This window comes from Limanda limanda, chromosome 3 (genome assembly GCF_963576545.1).
Source record: "Limanda limanda chromosome 3, fLimLim1.1, whole genome shotgun sequence".
NCBI lineage: Eukaryota > Metazoa > Chordata > Actinopteri > Pleuronectiformes > Pleuronectidae > Limanda > Limanda limanda.
Genome location: NC_083638.1, coordinates 27480965 through 27500227, shown reverse-complemented (window position 1 = coordinate 27500227; position 19263 = coordinate 27480965). Strand labels below are relative to the sequence as shown.

General features: G+C 39.7%; 1 protein-coding gene and 2 long non-coding RNA genes across 5 annotated transcripts; 1 reads left to right on the top strand and 2 right to left on the bottom strand.

Annotated features, from left to right (window-relative positions):
- Nucleotides 1–226: 226 nt before the first annotated feature.
- LOC132998772 (adhesion G protein-coupled receptor G3-like) lies at nucleotides 227–17818 on the bottom strand. Its single transcript, XM_061068518.1, has 12 exons — nucleotides 17729–17818; nucleotides 8082–8151; nucleotides 6871–6958; nucleotides 6412–6564; nucleotides 5592–5759; nucleotides 5452–5500; nucleotides 5280–5371; nucleotides 4639–4757; nucleotides 3301–3581; nucleotides 1122–1218; nucleotides 665–984; nucleotides 227–562 (listed from the first exon to the last, which is right to left on the bottom strand). The coding sequence occupies exons 1-12, from the start codon at nucleotides 17781–17783 to the stop codon at nucleotides 453–455; spliced, it is 1602 nt and encodes a 533-aa protein (XP_060924501.1). The 5' UTR covers nucleotides 17784–17818; the 3' UTR covers nucleotides 227–452.
- Nucleotides 9125–11670, top strand: LOC132998604 (uncharacterized). Of its 2 annotated transcripts, none has more exons than XR_009677989.1 (3): nucleotides 9125–10457; nucleotides 10536–10596; nucleotides 11273–11670. It is a non-coding gene; the product is annotated as an uncharacterized LOC132998604 (long non-coding RNA). The 2 variants fall into 2 exon arrangements; XR_009677990.1 differs by having other exon boundaries at nucleotides 9131–10457; nucleotides 11276–11670.
- On the bottom strand, nucleotides 14096–16641 carry LOC132998614 (uncharacterized). Of its 2 annotated transcripts, none has more exons than XR_009677991.1 (3): nucleotides 15309–16641; nucleotides 15170–15230; nucleotides 14096–14493 (listed from the first exon to the last, which is right to left on the bottom strand). It is a non-coding gene; the product is annotated as an uncharacterized LOC132998614 (long non-coding RNA). The 2 variants fall into 2 exon arrangements; XR_009677992.1 differs by having other exon boundaries at nucleotides 14096–14490; nucleotides 15309–16636.
- Nucleotides 17819–19263: the final 1445 nt, after the last annotated feature.

Below are 19263 nucleotides of genomic sequence, written 5' to 3'. Positions count from 1 at the left end.
GTAAAAATGTGCACACACGCACTGTCAGAAGAACTTGTCTCCTCCACACTGTCCATTTTTTTTTATGAAAAGTTGTGTTTTGAACTTCAGGGCCACAGCAGAGTTTCTGATGCCACTTCCAGAAAGTTGAGTCTTATTTTCATTCTCCATTCCTCATTTCTGAGTATCAGCGCACTGGGGGGGGGGGCGTCTCCTTTCTTTCCGAAGCTCCTCCCTCCATGGCGTTGTACCTCCTGCTTTGGTCCGAGCAACAGAATCTGCTCTTCTTGTTCAAATTAAATTCCAATTCATTCTAATTTATTTAGTCTCTTTTTTTCTCTCTCCTGATTGAAATTTATTCAATGTTAGTTAACTAGGTCTGACCAAAAGGTCCAAAGGTCAGTAAACACCTATTATAGGCAACAGATGGTACTGTATGTACACACACCAGTACCATATACAAATATGTATGATCAGTTATTGAGAGTGGTCATTTTCTGAGAGGATGGGTGAGTCATAGATGAGTCTTTGTCGGATCGAGATTTGCAGGTCAAAGCCATGGACCACAGGAACAGATATACACCTGAGACGAGAAAATAAAGGCTTTGAATTCTTATGGCAAATCCGTACAACACGTATACTCTATTGCTGCACTGTATATACTGATGATCATGTTCATACTGACCCTGCAGGGAGTTAAGTATTGTGAACACGTAGATCCCAGGGAGGGAGATGTACGTGGTGCTCGCTAAGCTCCAGGATAACCCCAGCACACAGCTGAGGCCCAGCACTGTGACAAAGTCCTTCCATAACCGCTTCCCTGTATTCAACTTCTTCCAGCAACTGCTGCTGTCAGCATCTTGACTCCTTCCTCTAACGCGCCACAGCTTAAACACCACCAGCCCCAGCATGCAGGCATTGTACAGTATGACCATACATGGAAAGGCCACAGTTGTGATGTAACGGACCACAAGGCTCGGTGTGAACTTGCTCCTCATCCAGCAGCTGTCAGTTATCATATAGAGATAGAACATATAACATTTGGAACAAAGCAGAGGATACATGTAACTGAAGTCAAGTTATGCAGAATCAAAGCAAACTGGGTGGTTGACTTTTAAAATCAATCACAAGGGATTTCTTACATCTGTGCTGTTGAATTTTGGTTTTCGGCATCGCTTAGACTGTATTTGCCATAAACACCAAGACTTCCACAAACCACTGCAATCAGTGTAGGCAGACCTGCGGGAAATCAAGCACAATTCATAATATTACATAATTGAATTCAAAGACCAAAATAAAGTTTACCATTCAAAGTCACAGATATAGTTTTAAATGTCTTGATATCTGTATTGTTTACAGCTACTGCATGCCCCTTTGACTACAACCATACTGCAGTGTTTTGAAACTAAAATGGTCTTTGGGTTCTGAACCACTTTTAATCCCTAACATACTTAAAACGTACATCAGTTGAAAACTCACATACACTGACATTTGGTCGTTAGTTGCGGAAGTCTCGCAGATTGCTCCAATAACTCATGTAAACAGTGGTATCGTTGTAAAATACAGAATTTAACTACCCAACAACTATTAGCAAAGACAGAATGGTCAGCAGCTCTTGTAATTGATCATCCATGTTACGTTCCACACTGGTTCTTCGAGAAGGGCGTCATTTGATAGGAACCTGCATTGTTTCTAATCATCTCTATTTCTGCCCGTCTAGACTAAAACGCTGAGTTTTCAAACTGGAACATGGCTGGTAGCGTTTCACAAACCAATGGGGAACTTTATAATGGGTTGCAACCAGGGCTGGACTGGGAGAACAAAACGGCCCGGGCATTTTTTGGCTCAGACCGGCCCACATAATTAGCCGAGCACATCTGCCATTAAATTGACGTAACTTATGTCTTCTAAATGTCTTAAAGTAGCTCATATTAAAAGTACTTAAGTATCAAAAGTATCTGGTGTTGAAATGTACTTAAGTATCAAAAGTACAAGAACTAAAATAAAAAATGCAAAGCTCTTTTTATAGTAGGTCTTTACAGACACAAAACAACCCAAAATGTTTCTCCTCAAGATTTAACTCAACTGACTGAAAAATTACAACAACAATATGCATATAATGTATAATTTTACCAATTTTGAACCCTAGATGCTGAGGTTCAAATAGTAATGGACCAGTGCATCTAGAGACAACAAAGAATTAACTATAAACAAGTGCCTCTTGTGTCTGCCCAAGAACATTAATAAACCGCAGTATAACCACTAAGACATTCTGTAAATATCACTAAACATGGACCTCTCATCAGTAGCAAGAGTGATACACAATGCCCCTTATGATAACTCAGCAAAGGGAAACCAGATCTAGGCACACAAAATAAGACACTATCTCTTATCCTATTCTAGAGGAAGTAAAAGTCGTAACAAGATTTCTGAAGGTGAACCTGCGGAGGGATAGACCAACCCCCCCCCCCCCCGACGGCAAACACGCCACCGGGACCTGCACATCTCAGGAGGGAGGGGGCAGCGAGTGAGAGAGAGAGAGAGAGAGTGAGAGAGAGAGAGGGGGGGGTGCGCCGTGGGTAGAGGCGTGCGACGCCAACCTCCGCTGCTCAAGTAACGAGCCAGTTTGGAGAGTGTATTGAAAATTGAAAATGCGCGCTCACATGTCTGCCTCCACTCGCTCATCATTGTCGAGTCCTCCTCGCTCGTCTCCCGGCGCACCTGCTGCTGCTGGGCTGGTGAACCCGGCACCACATAGGTCCGTCTATTTGGCATATTTAGCAGCCTCCACCTCCAGAGACTTCTGCTTTTTTTCCCGATGCTTCTCAGCGCCACCCGGGCGTTTTTTTACTCTTATTATCCATTAAGTTAAGTTTCTGTCTCAGCAGCAGCCAGTCCCGCGACTCCCGCCCCCGGTTTGTATTGTGATTGACAGCATTGTCAGGGCTCTCTGAGCCTGTCAGCCCATGATTGATTGACAATGACAAACAATAGACCAATAATATGTGTCGATGCTGGCAACACACTGCTAGCCCTCTGTAGCCAATTGGCCGGCCCAATTGGAGGGAATTTAGAGAGGAAGAAGAGAAAAAAAACAAAAAAACAACATAGCGGACCAGACCGGCCCACATTGGGTCAACGGCCCACCGGGATTATGCCCGGTATGCCAGATGGCCAGTCCACCCCTGGTTGCAACTTAATAAAATGAAGGATTCAGCTGCAGATTAAACCTGACGTTATCGATATAACCCTGCCATAGAGGACATTACATGCAAATACGGTAACTAATGGTCCAAAACCTGAGTGGTTAACGCCACTCACCCCATCCCACCAAGCTGAGTTTGAGCAGGTATCTCCTGACGTAGATGTTGAAGACTTTGACGAGGAGGAGGTAAAGGTGGAATCCCTCCAGAGCCGTCCAGCAGAAGGTCGCCATCAGGGACCAGTGCAAAAAGAGGCCCAGGAAGCGACAAACATAGCCCTCATCGTCCTCGTTGATCAGCCATACCCAGAAGCAGCACAACAGGAAGCTGAGGTGGAGGCAGAGCAGTGCCGCTGAGAGATGCATGTGCACACCGATAACCTTCTCTGGACGACGCTGTCTGAAAGACAAACAGCAGACAGAATATCATGATCATTCTTCAATAGGTTAACTTAGCAGACACTTACTCCTCAGCATGGTCCTATGAGCCAAGTGGACTTCTATATACTTGCCATATTGGTCAAAAAATATGTTAGTCACACACTTACAATGTAGCTGCTGATATTCTAGTGGTTTCACTAACAGAAACCAGTGGTGAGAGGGTTGCTGCTCTTCAAAAAGTGAACATCTCAAAGTGGTCACACAAAAGCTACACTCAGGCAACTGCCGTGTGACTATAGGCTTGTGAAATAAAACCGTAAGTATGTCAAAACTCCTGGTACATTCCTTCTGAAAAGAGAACATGCACAGTTTCTATTCACCTGCGGTCCACAGTAAAAATAAGCCTCTTTGACCTAAAACAACCTTCTCTACTAACAAGCTCTCATGCCCAACTGCGTGTTTGAAAAGGAAGTGCAAGTTTCTTTGCAGAAGTGATATTTGGGCCTCAGAAATAATGCATAACGGGTGACAGGATAGTTCTTCTACCATACCCATAACGGGATAACTCTGCTGCAGAGGTCACAAGTCACAACACTGGCGTCTGCCATTATCACCCCTTTTTTATCCTGAGATATTTGTTTTTGTTTAGTTTTTTTCCTTTTTGCATCTATCACTCACAGGATCTGCTGCTGTGTTCTCACATCAGATCTTTCAAACTTTCTGCTAACTTTATACTAATTGACTGGCTGTAGTTAGTCCACAGAAAGTCCAGAGGCTCTCACTCTGACATTAGCTTTGACACAAACAGCCCCTCCAGAGAATGTCCAGAGGATCTCGCAGAGTTCAGTGCATGTCTGAGAGCAGCTAATGATAATTTATCTGCCTTTTGGTTTGACCTCTGCAGGGGAAGAAAACACTGGTAACACAGGTATCATCCCTGTCTCACTTCAGTTCCTTGACAAATAGGACAGAAGATGTCACCTCTGTGGATCATATTATTACAGGTATTTATGATAATTTATTACAATCTACCCTGTTATAAGTATAATATGAGAATAAAACAGAAGAAAACTCACTGTAGACATATAAAGATGATCAGGCTCATCACTGCGAAGACAACAGAGAGGGCTGATCCAATGTAGGTGATGTAGCTAAGACTCATAGAATTAGTTTCATCCACTGACAAATTAGGGTTCTGGAACAAAGAGAAGAAGAATATATCAAAAATTCACCTCAGAATGAATTTTAGAATTCCGGAGGAGGTTGCATGAGAAGATTAGGTTTTGAAAACCCGCACTACTCACTTACTACATTAAATGTAAATATGGATATAAAGGCAGGTATGGTCTACAAAATTGAACGTTAGTATAAAATGATATGTTTAAATGGGTATTTATTCACCGTAGTAGACTAAATAGCATATTTAAAGATAAATAGATAAAAAAGGTATATATTCACAATAGTATACTATATTATATGGACGATTATGGGTGACTTTAAAAATGGAATAGGTTATACAGAAGTGTAAGTGGACACTAATTTTCATCAAAAATAGTGCAAGTAATGGTGAGTAGTTGCATATGGAAAAAAAAGTGCAGCATTTGTTTGAATGGAATACATAGTGTATAACAGAAACAGTTACAGAGCAGAGGTTAAGGCAGCATCAGGTGACATGTGTTTGATGAAATAACCTGAGAAAAATATGTTGTTACTTTACCACTAGCACAGCAAAGAAACTGAGGTGGTTGCAGCTGCAAATAACCTCAGCACCAGTGTCATTGGTATTACAGCCGTCCGTGCTCCAAATACCTAAAACACACACGCACACATGATCATTATTTGTAAATTTTCCATTTAAAAGAAACAAATTCTGATGACCTGTCGTTCACCTGTTCCATTGTCTAACTCCTGCCAAAACACACAGGTCCTGTATTCCATCTGAAACATATTCATAAGTCGATCAAGACCAGAGGAATTTTATTGTCTAAGTCAATATTAGTTCTTGTTGCTTTATCATTTTCCATTTTACCTGTCGGGTCTGATTGAAGGTTAGTTTAATAGGTTGAGGCAGGTTACCGACAGGCTGGCTCCCTGCCCTCACTGCCAGCACTAACCCTCCCATAACAGTGCCTTGCATGTGATCACACTGGTCGGGTACGACCATTCTCCTCGTTGCTTTTGGACGGTTAAGCCTCAGCTGCAATGACAAGACAGATGTGGCATAGGGGGTAAATTGCAACTTAACCAGGTTCCAAGACATGTAGAGGAGTTTTATCACTCCAAGAGTAATGACTTTTATACATTTCATTGTACACAGCTGCTGATTCGAGTGCACAGCTCATGGAAATCAATGCAAAATACCATTATGGGAAATTGTTACCATGTATAATTATACTTATAGTAAAAGTCTATTTAATTGCATAAAAACATTAAAAGCAGGGTTGGTGTTTTCTTTCAAAAACACTTTTTTAAGACTTATTAGTTGAAATCCTCTTCCCGTCCCTGTAACCATCAAATTAAATTAAGTGGTCTGAGAAAAAAATTTAAAAAAAACTGGTGTCTGTGGCCCTCGCAGGATTGTAATAAACACAGCCACGAGCAGTTACAACCTGCATGCAGCCTGCCCGAGCTCTCACTCTGCATGACAGGGCGTAGCTTTAACGAGAGGGCCAATAGGAGGGGGGGGGGGGATCGGTTGCATATATTCAAAGTGTGTCCTACTCTTGCTTACTCTTTTCCAGGATTACCAACTCTAGCTATAGGGTTCTTTTCCTTATCCATCTGATTTTAAAGGTTTTAAAAACGTCCTCAATTCACCTGTTGGGGCAATCAAGAAATGTATGTTTTACCTTAATAGCTTCAGGCCTACTGACTGTAAAGTAAGTGCTGTTGATCACCGTGGCAACCAGCACCACCTCCATCTGAGATTCATCACTTCTGCTTCTCTGAAGAGCTGAGGATGGGATGTGAACCCTGTGCATGTCAGTGGGACACGCTTCTGCCTAAAAGTCACAAGAAAACACAAAAGCACAGAAAAAATGCTACAAAGCAATTGATGGACATTGAATTTGTTAATCTGATCATTTGAATTGCTCTATTGTTATGCATGTGATACAAAATATGTACAGGAATCTGTAACAAGATGCAGTAAACCATTGTTTACTAGACATTAGTTACTACTTTTTCCCCCTTTTTCCTTATTTGTTAGTGCACAACACATGAAAGATACATTTACCGCCAATAAAAAAACTAAAAAGCAATTGTGAACCAGAAGAGACAAGAGCCGGGTCCCAGTCACATGGACTCACCTCTTGAGATGCGTTCACCAACTTCTGAATGAAGTTTGGCATATGCTGGCGACCTTGGATACAGTTTGAAATTTTTTCTTCATAACACCTACCAACAGATATGTCACATTATCAACAATCATGAAGTTATAAAGTGGTATACTATTGTTACTACCTTAAAGTTGGCTTTTTTTATTCAATACACAAGTAAAGATGCATAATTCTTATCCATTGTGTAATTTATGCCTGTCGCTCTAGTTGAAATATTTGAATTTGGGTGAAAAATCTGCGTGACGCAATATCGCAAAAGCAAACCAGTGCTGATAATGAAACTCACTGGACTCGATCCTGGCACCAACCCAAGTTAAAGGGTGATCAAACCAGTCACTAGTCTTGGGTAGCGCTGGAAATGACAGTCATCCAGACAAAGCTCCCAGAGCTGTGTGCGTCTCCAGGTGGTCTTGTAGACCCACACACAACTCCACTGGCTCATCCGGTGTTTACTCAACAAGTACAACACAGCAACTGTAGTCACATCAGCCAGTTGTCCTTCCCTCCTCTTTTCCAGAGAACCAGGCAAATAGGTGACGGCTCACAAGCAAAAATCCATGTGGGGTTTAGTGTGAACGCAGCATTAGAGCGATTTTTTTTGTCAAATAATGCTATCCTTCCTCTGCTATCGCTGTGGGAGGACGACCTGAAAAATGGCCACAGCTAAGTTACACTACCAGTGCTGTCTCAGAACTTCACAACTACTGGAAATGCTAATACTGGTATCTTAAAATAATTTATACCCACCATTATTTTCACAGTGGGGCTCCAAATGGCAAGTGTTCAAAATTCTTCGTTCTAACCCAAAGAATATAATGAAATACCAAAAATGTGAAGACCAGCGGAAGTGTTCCAACGGTGGATAGACCACAGGAAGTTCCCTCCGCACCATGCTGTGGCCAGACCCCACACCAGTAAGTAATTACGCGGCTGATTCTGGTTGTTGAACGTGTAGTTTGTGTAAATACAGAAGGTGTATTCTGTCTACAGATAATGTTAATATTTGTGATGAGATCAGATCGTTCAAATTGGCAATGTGCCTGCATAAAGTAGGGGGGTAGAGCTTCTGGACAATCAGGACAATCAGGTGTATTCAGTTGTGTAGTAGAAAGATGTGTTTCCCCTTATAAAGAGGAGCATGAGACCTACAGCAGCAGCTCAGGCTCTGTTTTATGAGTTACCTGGTCCAGTGGACATTTCGATGACCGGAGGCTTTTTGATAGCACACACTGAAGACGTCTTTACACAAATCTGTTAGTGACAGACACAAACAGAGTCAATAATACTACAATATATGGATGGACACACAATTTAAGACTGAAAGTTTAATAGGATAAGACTTTTAAGTGACAGATCAGGCTCCAGTGCAGTGGTGGAGGAAGTACTGAAGTTTAGTACTTAAGTAAAAGTACAAGTACCCAGGAAAATATATACTAAAGTAAAAGTACTACATCAACAATCCTACTTAAGTAAAAGTAAAAAGTACTTGCTTTTAAATTTACTTTAAGTATTAAAAGTAAAAGTACTCACGCAATGGGTTGTCTCTCAATGTCTAGGCTGTGCCATTTTGATAAAGAATGCAGATATAGCTACTGGTAATACTCATGCCTCTACAGATGTCACTACTAGTAATAATTATAAGCAACAACATTTGCAGGTATGGCCTGCCCCTTTAAGGAACGGGCCCAGAGAGTGACGTTGTCCACCTGGGTAACTTGCGCAAGAAGTGTGTGGATACGAGAAGTGAACGAGCACCTAGAGGTGATGAGAGTGTTGCTCCGGTGGAGTCAATAAATAAAGTGGCGGCGTTCAAACTAAAGAAACGTCTCCTCCTCCTTCTTCACGGAGTGGTCCGGACGGCTATGGCAAGCCGATTGAGCATTTATTCAAAATCCTTGATATCAAATTTCAGTCCCCTCCACTAGTTCGGTCTTTGTCTGCACTAGTTGGACGTTTGGTCGCACTAGTTCAGCATCTTACTGAACAAGTTGAAAAAAAAATCTAACTAGTCACTCTTTTTCAGCAACTAGTGGCACTTTTGGTCAACTAGTTACAACAGAAACCTTACTAGTAACACTGTGCGCTGCACTAGTAGAGCCAAAGTCTCCACTAGGGGGCTTTTTGCTGTACTAGTGGCCCTCTGGACCGAACTAGTAAGGCTGAAAGTGTTACTAGCTAACAAGTGAGCTGCAAAAGCTCTGACATGTAAGCTAGTCAAACATGGATTCAGCTCACTTGTTAACTAGTGGCCTCCAATTTGCTGCAGTAGTTAACTAGTGGGAGCCCAAATGCACACTTGCAAACTAGTGCAGCCAAAATCTTCACTAGTTAACAAGTTAACACCTTTTTTGCACCTTGCTAGCTAACTAGTGAGGTGCAAAATGTTTACTAGTAAGCTAGTGGGCTTGAAATGTGCAGTAGTTTGCTAGTTGCAGTGTTTTTTGACTGTACGAGCTAACTAGTGAGGCTGTAAGGGCTTACTAGTATGCAAGTGGCAGCCAAAATGCCTACTAGCTCACTTGTTACACTCCTGGACACACATGCAAATGAGGGGATTAAAATCGAAGCTTCCTATTGGCTCTCCAGCAAGAGCTCCACCCAGCAGAAATTTAACCCTATAAAGCCTGATGAGGTTTCACTGCTGTGAACGGCCAGCTCCTTGGTTACTATCCAAACAGAATAAAGCACGTACATGTGTGTGTGCGTCAGATTCATTATTTTTTTTGAACAACAATGAAACAAAGGTGAAAATGTTTTAGCACTTATTCTTATTTTGAACAGATTCCTAATAGATGTACAGAAAAGTCAAATCTCAGCTCTAGATGAACATTATTAACAGCTTAATCAAAATATCCAATAAATCGTGGTACTTTACAGAAAACACTTCAAGTCATAATCTATATTCAATCTAATAAGTGACAGGGATTTCAGTCCGTGAATCCAATAGTTTTCCCTCCTGCCTCTTTGAAAATCCCACATCAGTAAAGTCCATTTCAATTATATTCTGCTGGCATTACAGGCGCCTGTACTGCCTGCAGAATATAATTGAAACGGATACAAAAAAATTATCTGAAGGTGCAGAAATTATCCAAATACAGGAATATTCCATTGTAGGCCCACTGAAGGTATAATGCTATTATATTATGAACAACTAATCTGATTTTATTTGGAGGTCAGTGTATGTTGATCTGCTGCAGTATTTGCTATCGCCAGTAGATGGCAGAGTAGATTTTCTTTACTACTTTTCAATTGAAAACTTGTATTATACAAATGAATAAGGAAATGACTAAACTAGTGATAATAAAATACTGTGTTCATAGGAATTACACATCTGTTAACATCCAGAACGCTATTTCATATATCTTAGGATGTCAACCATTAACTGTATCATAAAACATGAGCACACATGAGCACTGCTTCCATTTTTAACCTAAGGAGTAGTATAACCCCCCACCAAAAGGGGGCGCACTATGCGTTTTAGCAAATGGAACCCCCCACGAACAAGAAGCCCTTTTCTCCTAGGATTTCTTCATGATACCTGAAGGTCCCGGATTTCGGTATGAGATAACATTAAACACTCGAAATATTAACATAGTCTACCTGTTATTATACTAATAAGGTTATTTTTCAACTAGACGTCCAACTTGAGAGTGTCAACGGAAGTGATTCCATAGTTATCTGCTACTGAAAACTCAGGTGAGTGAGGACACAAGTAGTCACTGCTAGTCACGATTAGCATCATGCTAGCGAACTATTAGCATCATGCTAGCGAACGTGGGCAAGAACTAATACTGCTGTTAAGATGCTATTTGAAAGATTACCTCTTTAAAACCAATCGGAGTAATAATATAGTGATTATTAATGTTACAACGAACTTTAGGCAGCCTGTTAAAATAGTATGCCACTAAGTGTTTAAGGTTCAGCCACGCAGCTTATGTTAAATAGCAAATAGATATGGTTTAATATGCAAGTGCACTGCAGGTGCATATAATTTGAAAAGCCAATTCATATGTGAATGAAGTTCAAGTTATACTGTGAACTATTGTCATGTTTAGTTTCAAGTATAGTGACATGATATTGTAATGATGTTATCATATAACATATTAATGAAAAAGGATAAGCCCTTTGTTTAGTGATGTGCAATACTTTATTGTTTTGATTTGTATATTATTATTCAGTGAAGCACAAGTTGTAATGTTATACTAGTGGTAACTGTGATGTTGTTTTATCATCTCAAGGTAATCTGAGTGCACCCAGGTAATGGTTACACATAAAGACAAGAAGTGAATGAGATCTCATGTTAGAAGTAGAATAAGAGAACAGACACTGATTATTCTGCACTGTGTGTTGATTGTTTTTTTATTTACACTAGAAGAACCTGAATCTGAATGATGAGATGGCGCACTTACCCCAGATCGTGGATACGGTGTGGCCAACCGTGTAATCCAGATCGAACCTGATTCGTGTATCGAGAAGACATCATACCCCAGTCCTGCCCGTCACGTAGACGGGTAGTACTGAGTATAGAGACCTAAAGACCCGGACCAGAACGGAACCATTGAATCCTCAAGCACACACACTATTCAAGGACTGTACGGACGATATCCAGGGAACTGTACATATACACACTGACAGGACTGAATTATTTACAAGATTTATATAATATTTACTGTTTCTATTTTGTGCTGTTTAATACTGTTTTATACTTTATATTGTGATTGTTCGGTGACTGTTTGTGAAACAATAAACTGGTCATTTGTTAAACTTGTTCTTTGAAATAAGCCTACCTCTCCTTCGAACCTAGGAAGATATTTAGTACTTTTTCTAACACTAGCCCAGACAAGTGCTACACATGGAATGCAAGCTCTGTCAGAATTTGAAAATGACAAATGAAAGGTTATTAATCAGCTGTCACGCTTCCTAAACAAGCTTTCTTATCTCTTACACATTTTATTGTTCTTATGTGTTTCTACGTTTCATTTCTATCTTTTGCTTGTGTTATTTGTGTTAGTATACCTGCTCTTGCTACTTGCTGCCTCTTTCGTTAATTATAAATTGTATTGCTTCGTTTTATCTTGCACTATTTGCTTTGTTTGAATAAGTTTTTTTATTTTTAGTTGTTTCTTCACTTTATTGTAAAACACTTTGAGCTATTAATGAACCCTAATGAATCAACATTTAAACAATACAACGTTTTAGGCATGGCTGCTAAAATAACTCACATGCCATAAAAGAATGTTGCTAAAAGGTTTAGATCATCACAATTCAGAGCTGGCACTTTAAGGCTTTGAAACACAGTTTGAACACTGACCAATCAAAATCCTTGTCCCGCCTGCCTCATTTGCTTACAGTCCACTTGTTAACTAGTGGACATTTGCGCCCCACTAGCTCAGTAGTGGCTGCATTGGCAGTTTCCATGTTAACTAGTGAGGCACAATTGTCCACTAGTCAAACTAGTGAGGTTTTTTTATACCTTACTAGTTAACTGATGAGGCTCTAAATGGCTCACTTGCATACTAGTGAAGCCTAAAAGTCCACTAGTGAGCTTGTTGGGGTCTTTTTTTGCCGTACCAGTGAGCTAGTTACAGTCACATTATTTCACTTGTTAACTAGTAAGGTCCAAAAAGAGCCACTAGTTAACGAGTGACACTGATGTTTCCCTGACTAGGTGACTAGTGAAAGACATTTTGTCTCACTAGTTCGACTCTGAACAGAACATGTAGGGACTTTGACCGAACATGTTGAACATTTTTCTTACATGTTGGGCATTTTCTTCAACTAGTTGAGCTTTTCTCAGAACTAGTGAACGACTGTACGCAACTAGTAAGACATTTGATCGACATGTTGGGCTATTTGTCCAACTTGTTGACATTTTGGGCACACTAGTAGCCGTTATCATCTTACTAGTTTGACAAAACTCCTCACTAGTCGACATGTGCACGCAACTAGTTAACTAGTGATGTGATTAAAGGTTCACTAGATAACATGTAGGACAATACAGAATTTCACTAGTCAACTAGTTGCGTGCACATGTCGACTAGTGAGGAGTTTTGTCAAACTAGTAAGATGATAACGGCTACTAGTGTGCCCAAAATGTCAACAAGTTGGACAAATAGCCCAACATGTCGATCAAATGTCTTACTAGTTGCGTACAGTCGTTCACTAGTTCTGAGAAAAGCTCAACTAGTTGAAGAAAATGCCCAACATGTAAGAAAAATGTTCAACATGTTCGGTCAAAGTCCCTACATGTTCTGTTCAGAGTCGAACTAGTGAGACAAAATGTCTTTCACTAGTCACCTAGTCAGGGAAACATCAGTGTCACTCGTTAACTAGTGGCTCTTTTTGGACCTTACTAGTTAACAAGTGAAATAATGTGACTGTAACTAGCTCACTGGTACGGCAAAAAAAGACCCCAACAAGCTCACTAGTGGACTTTTAGGCTTCACTAGTATGCAAGTGAGCCATTTAGAGCCTCATCAGTTAACTAGTAAGGTATAAAAAAACCTCACTAGTTTGACTAGTGGACAATTGTGCCTCACTAGTTAACATGGAAACTGCCAATGCAGCCACTACTGAGCTAGTGGGGCGCAAATGTCCACTAGTTAACAAGTGGACTGTAAGCAAATGAGGCAGGCGGGACAAGGATTTTGATTGGTCAGTGTTCAAACTGTGTTTCAAAGCCTTAAAGTGCCAGCTCTGAATTGTGATGATCTAAACCTTTTAGCAACATTCTTTTATGGCATGTGAGTTATTTTAGCAGCCATGCCTAAAACGTTGTATTGATTAAATGTTGATTCATTAGGGTTCATTAATAGCTCAAAGTGTTTTACAATAAAGTGAAGAAACAACTAAAAATAAAAAAACTTATTCAAACAAAGCAAATAGTGCAAGATAAAACGAAGCAATACAATTTATAATTAACGAAAGAGGCAGCAAGTAGCAAGAGCAGGTATACTAACACAAATAACACAAGCAAAAGATAGAAATGAAACGTAGAAACACATAAGAACAATAAAATGTGTAAGAGATAAGAAAGCTTGTTTAGGAAGCGTGACAGCTGATTAATAACCTTTCATTTGTCATTTTCAAATTCTGACAGAGCTTGCATTCCATGTGTAGCACTTGTCTGGGCTAGTGTTAGAAAAAGTACTAAATATCTTCCTAGGTTCGAAGGAGAGGTAGGCTTATTTCAAAGAACAAGTTTAACAAATGACCAGTTTATTGTTTCACAAACAGTCACCGAACAATCACAATATAAAGTATAAAACAGTATTAAACAGCACAAAATAGAAACAGTAAATATTATATAAATCTTGTAAATAATTCAGTCCTGTCAGTGTGTATATGTACAGTTCCCTGGATATCGTCCGTACAGTCCTTGAATAGTGTGTGTGCTTGAGGATTCAATGGTTCCGTTCTGGTCCGGGTCTTTAGGTCTCTATACTCAGTACTACCCGTCTACGTGACGGGCAGGACTGGGGTATGATGTCTTCTCGATACACGAATCAGGTTCGATCTGGATTACACGGTTGGCCACACCGTATCCACGATCTGGGGTAAGTGCGCCATCTCATCATTCAGATTCAGGTTCTTCTAGTGTAAATAAAAAAACAATCAACACACAGTGCAGAATAATCAGTGTCTGTTCTCTTATTCTACTTCTAACATGAGATCTCATTCACTTCTTGTCTTTATGTGTAACCATTACCTGGGTGCACTCAGATTACCTTGAGATGATAAAACAACATCACAGTTACCACTAGTATAACATTACAACTTGTGCTTCACTGAATAATAATATACAAATCAAAACAATAAAGTATTGCACATCACTAAACAAAGGGCTTATCCTTTTTCATTAATATGTTATATGATAACATCATTACAATATCATGTCACTATACTTGAAACTAAACATGACAATAGTTCACAGTATAACTTGAACTTCATTCACATATGAATTGGCTTTTCAAATTATATGCACCTGCAGTGCACTTGCATATTAAACCATATCTATTTGCTATTTAACATAAGCTGCGTGGCTGAACCTTAAACACTTAGTGGCATACTATTTTAACAGGCTGCCTAAAGTTCGTTGTAACATTAATAATCACTATATTATTACTCCGATTGGTTTTAAAGAGGTAATCTTTCAAATAGCATCTTAACAGCAGTATTAGTTCTTGCCCACGTTCGCTAGCATGATGCTAATAGTTCGCTAGCATGATGCTAATCGTGACTAGCAGTGACTACTTGTGTCCTCACTCACCTGAGTTTTCAGTAGCAGATAACTATGGAATCACTTCCGTTGACACTCTCAAGTTGGACGTCTAGTTGAAAAATAACCTTATTAGTATAATAACAGGTAGACTATGTTAATATTTCGAGTGTTTAATGTTATCTCATACCGAAATCCGGGACCTTCAGGTATCATGAAGAAATCCTAGGAGAAAAGGGCTTCTTGTTCGTGGGGGGTTCCATTTGCTAAAACGCATAGTGCGCCCCCTTTTGGTGGGGGGTTATACTACTCCTTAGGTTAAAAATGGAAGCAGTGCTCATGTGTGCTCATGTTTTATGATACAGTTAATGGTTGACATCCTAAGATATATGAAATAGCGTTCTGGATGTTAACAGATGTGTAATTCCTATGAACACAGTATTTTATTATCACTAGTTTAGTCATTTCCTTATTCATTTGTATAATACAAGTTTTCAATTGAAAAGTAGTAAAGAAAATCTACTCTGCCATCTACTGGCGATAGCAAATACTGCAGCAGATCAACATACACTGACCTCCAAATAAAATCAGATTAGTTGTTCATAATATAATAGCATTATACCTTCAGTGGGCCTACAATGGAATATTCCTGTATTTGGATAATTTCTGCACCTTCAGATAATTTTTTTGTATCCGTTTCAATTATATTCTGCAGGCAGTACAGGCGCCTGTAATGCCAGCAGAATATAATTGAAATGGACTTTACTGATGTGGGATTTTCAAAGAGGCAGGAGGGAAAACTATTGGATTCACGGACTGAAATCCCTGTCACTTATTAGATTGAATATAGATTATGACTTGAAGTGTTTTCTGTAAAGTACCACGATTTATTGGATATTTTGATTAAGCTGTTAATAATGTTCATCTAGAGCTGAGATTTGACTTTTCTGTACATCTATTAGGAATCTGTTCAAAATAAGAATAAGTGCTAAAACATTTTCACCTTTGTTTCATTGTTGTTCAAAAAAAATAATGAATCTGACGCACACACACATGTACGTGCTTTATTCTGTTTGGATAGTAACCAAGGAGCTGGCCGTTCACAGCAGTGAAACCTCATCAGGCTTTATAGGGTTAAATTTCTGCTGGGTGGAGCTCTTGCTGGAGAGCCAATAGGAAGCTTCGATTTTAATCCCCTCATTTGCATGTGTGTCCAGGAGTGTAACAAGTGAGCTAGTAGGCATTTTGGCTGCCACTTGCATACTAGTAAGCCCTTACAGCCTCACTAGTTAGCTCGTACAGTCAAAAAACACTGCAACTAGCAAACTACTGCACATTTCAAGCCCACTAGCTTACTAGTAAACATTTTGCACCTCACTAGTTAGCTAGCAAGGTGCAAAAAAGGTGTTAACTTGTTAACTAGTGAAGATTTTGGCTGCACTAGTTTGCAAGTGTGCATTTGGGCTCCCACTAGTTAACTACTGCAGCAAATTGGAGGCCACTAGTTAACAAGTGAGCTGAATCCATGTTTGACTAGCTTACATGTCAGAGCTTTTGCAGCTCACTTGTTAGCTAGTAACACTTTCAGCCTTACTAGTTCGGTCCAGAGGGCCACTAGTACAGCAAAAAGCCCCCTAGTGGAGACTTTGGCTCTACTAGTGCAGCGCACAGTGTTACTAGTAAGGTTTCTGTTGTAACTAGTTGACCAAAAGTGCCACTAGTTGCTGAAAAAGAGTGACTAGTTAGATTTTTTTTTCAACTTGTTCAGTAAGATGCTGAACTAGTGCGACCAAACGTCCAACTAGTGCAGACAAAGACCGAACTAGTGGAGGGGACTGAAATTTGATATCAAGGATTTTGAATAAATGCTCAATCGGCTTGCCATAGACGGCTGCTTACCGGCCACTGTGTGTGACTGTGTGTGTGTGTGTGTGTGTGTGTGTGTGTGTGTGTGTGTGTGTGTGTGTGTGTGTGTGTGTGTGTGTGTGTGTGTGTGTGTTTGTCACCCAGATGCGGAGCTGAGTGTGCACCCTCCGTCGGCCCAGCGCTAAACAGAGTAGCTGATGGTTAGATAGTGATCAACTACGAACTTTAACAGGAAGAGTGGAAATGTTTGTTGGCATGTGTGTGACTGTGTGTGCGTGTGTGACTGTGTGCGTGTGTGACTGTGTGTGGAGCGCTGGCGGAGCCGCTCCGTCACAGCAACATTTTGGCGAAACTGTGTTCATAAAATGTAACGAGAACGACACATATTAAAGAAATGTAGCGGAGTAAAAGTATAGATAATAGCTGCAAAATGTAACGGAGTAAAAGTAAAAAGTATGCACTATTATTTTTACTTAAGTAAAGTACAGATACGTAAAAATTTACTTAAGTACAGTAACGAAGTAAAAAATACCTCGTTACATTCCACCCCTGCTCCAGTGTAATATTTAAGACAGGTTGTTTCTGTTTCTGTTGTCAGCCGGTCAATTTCATGAGTGACTTCCATTATTGGAAGTCCCCGACTTTAAAAGTTTAAGACGGTAGGTAACACACAAGCACACAACCATAAAACACACATATAATATAATATATAATCAAACACAGGACACAGGTGAAGATACTCACTGCGAGCTTGAGCTGTAGAAAGCCAAGAAAGAGTGACGAGAAAAATCCACATCATGTCTCACACATGTGATGAAAGTGATTAATGCACAGCGTTGGTCTGCCGGTTAATAAGCTGAGAAGACATATACATCACATGGTGGTAACCAAGTGGGGGAGGTATTTCCATATGAACAGGAAATGACTCTTCATGAGCTGATCAGATGTGGTTTACGGTTGCAGGACTATTGTCTATAATCTAATATTTGTGAGCTGCTGATGTTGAGGTTATATATTGTTTCTGCTCATTAAAGTATTGTGGATTTATAGATAAGTGGTGGATCAGCAGGAGGGTAATTCTCCAGCATTGCAATTTTGTATGTCTATATTGTAAAATGACAAATTCTCCAGTATTAGCAGTCTCTTGGGAAAGAGGAAGTTTTTCCTGCGCAATAAATAAGACACAGGCCGGACGTCATGGCCAACAGGTACCGAAACTCAGAAGTGCAGCACACAATGTTTTACAAAGTTGGCAACGCACATTAACAAAGCAAGTGCACACTTGGCTTAATTGTGAATTCTTCAGTGGGGATTTTAATGCAAATAAAATTCAGCAGAAGCAACATCACGACATACATAAGGGTAGTTTTTCACTTTTTTAAACCAATTTTACTAAAAAAATTTCCAGTATTGACAATTATTCAGTTTTTTAAATTATTTCCTTTGATTAAAACTTAATCAGTCCCACATATTGATTATCGAAAACTGCATTCAACTACACAATGATTTAATCAGTTTATCAGTTTGTAGAATTAAGTGACATCTAGTGGTGAAGTTTCATCTTGCAGCTGAACACCTCTCACCTCACCATCCCCTTCCAAACATGACTACTGTATAAAACATGACGGCCTCCTTAGAGAGGAGCCTCTCTCAATGTAAAAAATAAAGTATTTAAATATAAAGGGCCCATTCCATAGTAAAGAAAACAACAATTCGTACAATTTAAATGAAACACAATAGTAGAAACATCACTAGGATTATTTTATATTGAATTCCTGCCAATAGATCCATTTCACCTGAATCTTACAAACTTAACCTTAAAAGTAGGTGCCTTGGGGAAACATTTTATACAGTGCTTTATAAGTTAGGTAAGTAAAAACAAAATAAAAGAAAAAATAGTTAGTAAGGTCAGAGCTGGATTAAAATGAAGTAAATAAATGCAATTAAAAAGTTAGAAGTGAATTCAGCTGAGAAAGCACAACTATTTACAAGAGATCTCAAAGAGGATGAGGAGTTTGCCAGACAGGGAGGTTGTTCCAAACAGTGGAAATCCTGAGAAGAAAGGTCTGGTCACCCTTGGTCCTCAGCTGTGACTGAGGTACAGTGTTATAAATACATATGTGTAAGGGCCTTCTGAAAACAACAACTGGGCAACTGTGTTAAATATGAGTATTTAAGGTGAGATCATTATCGAACATGACACCAAGGCTTTACTTTAAAGTGTGGGTAGTGACTGTCACGGCAACTAGGCTTGAGCTTAATCATGTCAATATCTAACT